This window comes from Osmia bicornis, chromosome 14, assembly GCF_907164935.1.
Source record: "Osmia bicornis bicornis chromosome 14, iOsmBic2.1, whole genome shotgun sequence".
Lineage (NCBI taxonomy): Eukaryota > Metazoa > Arthropoda > Insecta > Hymenoptera > Megachilidae > Osmia > Osmia bicornis.
Window position 1 is genome coordinate 6,305,179 of NC_060229.1, and position 8,812 is coordinate 6,313,990.

The 8,812-nt window shown below is 43.5% G+C and overlaps 1 protein-coding gene across 1 annotated transcript; it reads left to right on the forward strand.

Annotated features, from left to right (window-relative positions):
* Positions 1–847: 847 nt before the first annotated feature.
* Positions 848–1,729, forward strand: LOC123988473. The gene is made up of 3 exons (XM_046288716.1): positions 848–950; positions 1,202–1,327; positions 1,398–1,729. The coding sequence occupies exons 1-3, from the start codon at positions 911–913 to the stop codon at positions 1,727–1,729; spliced, it is 498 nt and encodes a 165-aa protein (XP_046144672.1). The 5' UTR covers positions 848–910.
* The last annotated feature ends 7,083 nt before the right edge of the window (positions 1,730–8,812 follow it).

The following is an 8,812-nucleotide window of genomic DNA, read 5'->3' on the forward strand; positions in this document are numbered from 1 at the left end:
GCGCTTGAATTTGCCGAATTACTCGAAATCGACGAACTGTTTGAAACAAAAGCGAGTTACTCGAAAAAGTCGAACTACCCGAATATTCGAGCTGAAAATTCATCTTCAAGTAAATCGAAGACTCGAATATTCGATTAAGTCGCTTTTGTTTCAAACAGTTCGTCGATTCCGAGTAATTCGGAAAATTCAAGCGCTCGGCTCGGCTCGAACAATCGAAGCGAGTTCAACTCAGCTTGTAAATTACGAGTTCTCGCACACCTCTAGTTATTAATACTAACTTAAATGCCGAATTTTCTTTGACTAACGAGACAAATTATCAGTCGAAGCAGCTGGATTTGTTACTCGAATACGTCGAAGTAAATGAGAAAAAGCGATCGGCGTCTTCGATTGGATCATCCAAAAGTGGAAGCAAAATGATCGTTCAGTATCAAGGAGGAATGACTAATATTAGTAATCATGGTCGTTCGAAGGGGGCAAGTATGGTCTCTTCAGCCGGATTCCTCGCGGATGAGGAATACTTTCCCGAGGGTAAAGTACAAGAAGCCCGGTCTCGTTATTCGCGGCATTCATAGAGATTTGAAAGCTCATGAACATATTTGATGTGCTCCAGACGGGCTGGACTTTTTCCATAAAGGGCACAGAACAATCCGCAGTCTGGACAAGCATTCGAAAGCTGGTAAGAAGCAGAGAAAACGCGGGAAACGTAAAAAGAAGCATCGTGAACGGCACAAAGGTGGCAACGCTATTGATCAGCCAACACATAAGGACACCTTGCACAATGCCATCGCGTTGCGACAAAAACGCGAATACCTTGACAAAGAGTTTCGGGATTCCTTCGACTCGGAATACGAGGAACCGCTAATTTATAGTTCAATGGACTTTGAGAACGCTGAATCGAAGAAACGCGGCGATGAGGCTAAAGAGAACCCCGAAGATGAAAGTGGTAGAAAGTATGTGTCTTAATTTTTGTACAATGCTGGGTTGCCAACTCGAAATCTTGAATTTAAGTCAAAAACTGTTTGAAAAAAGCCAAAATCATTTAAATATATTTATTTTATTAAAATTGCAAAAGCCAACCGAATTTAAACAATGGCAGATTTTTGGAATTTGGCCTAAAAGAGCCAAGTTGGCAATCCAGGTATAATGATGGAATAACATGTGTCATTACTGCTGAATTTTTATACAAGTACGTTAATTGGAGATGTGGTAGAAAAGAAGTTAACGAATGAGAACATGGAAACCAGCACCAAGATTGAAAGAGACACCTCGACAGCATCGACCAATTTGCAGTTACCAAAAAGTAGTACGTTTGATCAAAAACATCAGAGTAAGTAAATTTAAATAATTCTTCCATTTAATTTCGTTCTATTGACAAGATGATAAATGCATGTTGGTAGCTGACCCAGTGCTGCGGGAGGAAGAACCAATAACAGGAAAGGATCAACTGGAGGACGAGATAATTCTGCTCAATAAACGACAATCGTGGAAGAAACAGAACGAGGAACAATTGGAGGAGGTCGCATTCGGGGAGGACATGAGGAAGGGATTGGTGGAGAAGGAGCTTTTCGAAAAATTGACTGAAATCGATAAGAAGAAAAATTCAGCAGAGAATGCAAGAACCAAAAGGAAAGATGATGAAAATAATCGAAATAGTAATTACAATTTATCAGACGAGGACAAACTGAGGATGCTCGAAGAGAAGATAAACGTTTATTCAGATAACAGATGATTATGAAGCAAGATTTAAATTTAAAAAAAAAATAATAAAACCGTGGAAAATGAATCAATTTCGACGCAGCTAGATAATAATTAATCCTACTTTTATACTAATTGTACGAAATGAAATTTGTAATAAATTTTATTAACGATACTAGCGGAAGTTCCAATCAATTCGCTGGAGTTTAGGTATTGTTCTAATTGTATCTTCCGATCGTTTCACCCTTTCATCGATTCCATTTAATTATCCAGTGCGCCACGGCCGATCGTGTATATAAATAAAGCGATAATTCAAGTAGAACAGTGGTAATTCATAGGTGGAGTAATTGTATTTGCGAGAGAATGGTGCGAGGCTGTGCGTAATATCGCAACGAACCCCGGCTAGGTTCCCGTGGTTGCTTGACAGCGGCCGTCTAAATAATTTCATCAGATACATCGATCGTCGATGAGCTTTATCGTAATTGACACATTCGCTCTATCTGGCGGACAGGCGAGGCCTGTGAAACCTCGTAAATCGTCCTGTCGTTGCGATCAACTCGACGCTCCTCTCGTATGTTTGCACGCGAGTACAACGCCCCTGCTAATCTATGTACGAAAACTGTCGAAAGCCCGGCGATTACCTTCGGCTAATTGCTGTTCACCAACTAAGCGTGCTGTACCAGCGAATAGATTCAGCTGTTAAGTAAACGAGAAGCTTTTCTTTAAAATCGTTAAGCGACCGGTCATGCGGTTTCAAAGCATTTCGAAGCAACGAGAAAAGAAACTTTCGCGATTCTTCCCAACGATTCCTTAATCTGCCTAGATCGACCGCAACTCCGACGGCAAAACTGATTAAATCTCGCCACGAAGAAGGAGCATATCTCATCCCGGTCTCCCGAACTCGCGGCAAAAGCAGAGAGAAAAAAACAGGGAAACAGGAAAAGAAAACAATAAAAAAAAATATGCATTTTCTCGTCTCTGCACGAAATATCTGGAAAGTTTTCTCGTAAAGTAAGTCCACGTAGCAGAATTCCCCCGGGCCAATTAAAGTCCCGAAATCGGACGCGCTCGCTTATGCAGGCAAGGCAAGGGTAAGGCGGAATACGGAAAAGGGTGGGACTCGAGGAAGGAAGGAAGGAAGGAAGGAAGGAAGGAAGGAAGGAAGGAAGGAAGGAAGGAAGGATCTAACCACGCTCGACGAACGTTATTACTTATTCGACTCAAGGATTTTAAGGGTGGCCGACACGCGGATTTATTTAGATATTCCAACGGTGAGCATCTGCTCGAGCTTCGACTATCAGCCTCTCTTTGTCCGCCACGCTTTTCCTCGCTCTCGTTTTCGCTCTTCTTTCGACCCGGCATTAATATACACGGAGAAACGACGCGGGGAGTCCGCGTCTGCGACCAGGACTCCGGAAACCCTCGATATTTTTACATAACATTAAGTTGTCGCGAGTCCTGGCCCTCGATGTTCAAGGGGTTGGGTCACTAATGGGGGTTAAAACGCGAGCGCGGAACCACGACACCAGACGCGTAAACGCATCCAGAGAAATTTCATCGATCGAAAACGTTTTCATCAAAAACGACACAACTTAGATTTTTCTAAAAATAGAACTCTACTAAAATTCTGGCTTTACTCCCCCCAGGCTAATAAATCGATCGTTATTCAAAAGAAGCAGCCTATCAATTTCCCAAAGCAATCATCATCGATGCAGATTCAGGTGTTTTCAACGAGGCGAGCAACCGTGATGTATGAATATCGAGGTAGCTACCTTTCAGAGCTGCTCTGATACGATTTCATACAAACGAAGGACGGAAGAATGGTGCATGCACAATCATAAAAGAAGAAGACACGATTTTGTGGATATAATTCTGGTGCTTCGTTCTGCGACGAGTACACATTGTTCGACACATTGCACCGCGACATCGAAGCAATCGTTAGTCACGCTTATCCACGTTTTTCGACTGCTGATACCCAGTCGACGACCTCGATTCACTGACGGCCTATCGATCCTCGTTGGAACGAGTCGAATGCAAATCGTGGCTCTTAATTGGAAAATGAATTCGACTACGGGACACGATTATTCACGAGAGCGCGCGACTGTCGGTGGCAACTAGTTTCGATGCCACCGCACCGTTTATGCCAATTGTTTCCAGATACGGAATTGTTTCTGTCCCTTATGGTCGGGCTACTTGCGAAAACGTTTATTAACGCTAACTTTACCGTCTTGTTCCTCGTTTCAACAAATTATTTGTATTAAGGGTAAGGTCCTTGCTTAGGTGTATTAACTCGGTAGAGAAAGCGAACGTTGAGAACAAGAGAAATAAAAAAGGTAAGGAACGGTCGAACGAAGGGGGGAGAAAGCAAAAGGCACCGAGTGAAAATGCTGGTGGAAAGAGAGAAAAGTGGGTGGTGGTTGGAACGTTGGGACGGGATCTGGCACGCACCCCCGAATGACAGATGGTATTTTCGCGTATCATGATCGCGGCTAGGATAGTTTCCTATATCGTGGAATATACAGCCCTGGCCTGGCATCGTCGACATGTCGATAGCAGGCCTCGCCGTGCGATACATCCACCGATATCCCCGTACCATGGGTATCCGCGGTCCATCCCCTTCGTTCGACCGCTAAATGGCCAACCGGAGCCACCCCCATGGTGCTCAATTATTGATACTTACCCCTCTAGCCGCCCTGGCTGCATGTTCTCCGATCTGATGCGTTGCTTTGCGTCCTTCCATCCTGTTCACACGGCTGCATCGTCCAGCGACCAAGGTTGTCCATTCGAAAATTCGCCTGGAAGCAGAAAACAGGCGTTAGAAAATTAGGAAACAAGAAATCTTCCTGTTTCGTCGAGTTCGTTCTAATCAAGACGAGCGGATAAGAGGAGGGAACGATCTGCGCCTAGAGGAACGAGCAGAAGTTTCAAAAGTAGTACCTAGTTCGAAAGTTGTTGAATCGAAGGGTAAAAGGGGAAGGGCTGAGAACCGCTGTGCTCGCAATGGCCTCGATTAACCGTTTGACCGGCTAGAACGAGTGGTCAACGTTTTCCAGACGCCTAGCTCGTCCTATTAAATCTACAGGAAGCCTGCTACAGATATCCCGAGTCGGACGGTACCGTTTCAATGTTTCTTTGCATCGAATTCTGGACGAAGCTGGTCCCTTCAAAAAGATAAAAAAAAAAAAAAAAATCAAGAAAACGAGTCGTCCACTGATTAAAAGTTCTCCGCTCGATATCGCAGGAGTTTCTTCGCTGAATCCGTTCGATTAGAAACCAAAAACCGATATCGACTCGACGAAAGAAGAAAAAAAAAGAAACACAAAATAGAAGAAAGAAGTGGAAGAATAGAAGCGAAGAGGTAAATGCAAACGAACGTGGCACTATCAATGCCATTGAAAATATGATCTAGCCCCACGGTCTTTCCGTAAACTTTAGGAAGCTCGTCTATTCGAAGCTCGTTCGTCAAGCGAGCCGAAGAAGACGAAAAGAAAAGGAGCAGCCTCCATAAAGCGATCGGGAGGGAGCGTTCGCCGTTTCATCCATAGACACGGGACTCTCTCTCTTTCTCTCCTCTAAGTGTATTAGACTCGCGTTTCGACTCTGTGGAAGAAGCCGTGAGGGGGTTGGCGATGGCTGTGTAAGGCCGGAGGACGGTTTCGAATGGTGCGAGACGCTGGTCCGAGCCCTGTACCCCGCTAATGGCACCCTCGGGGTATTCCCGGAGAACCCTCTCGTATTTATTATTTAGCGAGGATACCGCTGGAAGGGAGAGGAGCGTACGGCTGGCAGGGATGAACAGAGATAGAAAGGAGAGCAACGGAAGGTGACGGCGGGGTAGTTGAAGAGAGATAAAAGAGAAGGCGCGAGCAGAGGGTCAACGATGCCAGGCCACGAGGATTTATCCGCAAACATCACACATCGGTCGTGGAACTTCCGTTGAGCACGACTTTCGAGAATGGAGACCGCAGGAAATTAACGGCGACACGTGGTGCTCGGGTCTAGACACGTGTTTAGTCCGGCCGCTAACGATGAAAAATACCGCATCCAATCGAGTTTCGATCGAATCGCTCTTATCGAGAGAACGCGTGCCTCCGATGGATGACTGGGCGATCTTGTCGAATGAAATTTGAAAAATCATCAATGTCCATCGTTTACCACCCCGGTGTACCGACTGTTCAACGGAAATAACGTTACTACCCGATGGAAATTTTGAACCCATGGTACCGAAAGAACGTCGCAAACGATGGATGAAAATCGAGAAAATGGCATCAATCGAAGGATCGATTCACAGATTACGCGGTGGCAAAACAAGTGGAAAAACATCGGGACGGGACAAAAACAATCAGACGGATTGGCGGAGGGTAAGAGGGGAGGGAAAATCGGGGAAAATCGGAAACAATTGTCGCTTGTGTAGGCAGAGATCGGGAGAGAGAGGTTGCGCGCGCGCAATTTGCGCGTCAGGAAAATGCATGCTTCGATGGCAGCAGCTGCGGGACGTTATTGATACTACATTTCTCCCGATTTGACGAATTGCCGTATTGGACTAATGGTCCGAATACGGAGGCCCTGGCTGGCCGGGCCAACCCTGACTCGCGGCTTCCTAGCGAAATCGTTGACCCACCCCCGACCCTCTGATAAAACTATAACTTGCTCATAATTCTTCGACATTTCGGTCTGCAGAAGCTGAAGAAGTAGAACGAGAACACGGTCGAAGGAATAGCAAGGGAAATACCGATACTTTTGCTCGGTTTCCTTTTCAAGAATTAATACCACCGAATCGAACGTCTTTCACGATTTTCTTAATACGTTTCTCCCTATTTTTCCTCACCGACGATTTTAGGACATCCATTATTCGAACACTCTGCAACTAAAACGTTCCATTGTTTGAATAGCGTTTATATAGAACAAAAATTGTTGAAACTATCGGGAATAAATGATTTTATAAATATAGTACAGGTATACCTACCGAGCGATCGCAGGAGGGCGCCAAGAATCAACGTCACAGAAATACACCCGGGGTACAAATGTGGAAAAATAGGTCGATTAAGAGCCTCGGTTTCCTTCAAGCTGTCTCTTAAAATATTCGGCCAGATCGAAATATAATCTCGAAATGGAGAGGCGAGAAATATACGGGACTTAGAGACACGTGTTCGCGTGTGTACTATCTCTGTCGAAATGAGAAAAGGGAGAGCGAGGTATGCGCAATGATATCGTCGAACGTAACGAGTGAAAATAGAAAAAATCGTCAACAAAGACAAACCGTCGACGGGTATACTCTATAAATATATACAACCAGGGTCGATCTGGCCTCGACCGTCGCGAATCACCGCGGAAACGTAAACTGTTTATAAAATCAAACGGCTCGAATCTTCGGTTAAGTACCAGAGAAGGATACATTCGTCGAACTGTGTAATGAAAGAAAATATTTCGCTTGAAATCACCTTGGAACAATGTACTATTGATAGTTTTGTAAATTAATAATTGGAAGAGTGATTGTTTAATTAATTTGTGCCTTATAACACTAATATGATTATTTACTTGCAGATAATATGACGTGGGGCTTAATAGCCGCCATATTGCATACTGACTACAACGTAGAATTAAATAATAGAATGTGCCCTATTCCTCTAATATTCATCCATTTGTATATCAACTAATTCAATAGTAGTAAATCATAATACATTCATAAATGTTATATTGTGCTGAATATTATTAACAGTCTTCCCTCCATTTTCAGATTTCTACATTATTCGATACGTAACAATAATTTGCAGGAAATTACACTCACCAAGTAGATCATCAAGCAGGAATTCATGAAACTTCGATGCACTACAAGGAGGAGACCAACTTCTGACCACACAACTCGCGTATCCGTCCACTTTTCCAAATCAATTAACACGAATTAACTTACAATTAATGTGGCACGTGCACCACTTGGCGTCAACGAACACTTTTCAGGAAGAAAACGTCAAATCAAACGGTTCGTCGGATCGGCGGGCGTCGGTGGCGCCACCTGGCAGCAATATCGTGAACTATATCTCTATTTCAAATTATCTACCGCGAATTATCGGCAGCTTGAATTGCACTTTTTCTTAAAAAAAATGCAACATTTTTCTTCTATACATCCTGTACGTTTCTTTTTGATCGATATCGTATTAATTGAATCAACCTAGCACATTTCACCGAGTAAATAATTGATGAACTAAGAATTGAGGATAAATAAGGATTCTCCTTTTCTAATATAATTACTAGCCTGTCGCAATTAAGGCACTCGTATATTATTATTTTCCCTGAACTGATTCAGAAAATGGCCTCGAAGCCAGGGCGAAACGAAACTACATTATGCATAGCGCACCGTTTTTTTTTCCCTTGCAGCATTCTTGGGATGATAATGGCACCGTTTGAAGTGTTCGCGTAATTAATGAAGCTGAAAAACTTTTGACCCTTAATTACGCTGTCCATTGTACCCGAAGAGTTCTTTCTTTCTCCCTTCCCCCTCGCCGCTGTGAGAATACAGCTAAAGAATACGGACTGTATTGCAATCAACGAATGTCGCATAGAATAAATTATAAACCTGCAATTAATTATTGTTTTCGATACCTGATATAATTTTTTAAACTTTTTTAAACTTAATCCCCTGGGTACCATGGAGGGACCTAAGCAGACCCAGGCATGGGCTGCTGGACAATTAGGAAAAATTAAAAAAGAAAATATCGAAATAGGTATTCAGGAAAGCCGGAATATTCTAATATTTTGCCATTCATAATCTCCATTGTCCATCTTTCATATAGAAACAATCGCTCAATGAGCATTTGTATGGACGAGCCCATAAACGTTCGCGCGTCCATGTTATTTCGGTAAACACCGCCTTTGGGCATCCCATTGTTTTTAGCATCGGATATTTATGTGGAGCGAGCCGCGGTCGAATGGCAGTGAAAAGTAACCGTCCATTTATGCTGCAGCTGCTGTTCCCTTTCTCGATGATTCATTCAAAGCTGCACTGATAACCAATATCGCGTTACACTTTCGCGCATCGCATTAAACGCGGCTACAATGAAACAATTAACGTTCCCCGACAACACGTTTGCGTAATATCCCTTGATTGTTCGCGACAAAA

Bases quoted from the DNA above. Each gene is read 5' to 3' on its own strand.
- LOC123988473 (XM_046288716.1), top strand. From the start codon at position 911: ATGAGGCTAAAGAGAACCCCGAAGATGAAAGTGGTAGAAA. The intron at 951-1,201 runs GTATGTGTCTTA...CGTTAATTGGAG, and splicing joins GAAGATGAAAGTGGTAGAAA to ATGTGGTAGAAAAGAAGTTA. The intron at 1,328-1,397 runs GTAAGTAAATTT...GCATGTTGGTAG, and splicing joins GTTTGATCAAAAACATCAGA to CTGACCCAGTGCTGCGGGAG.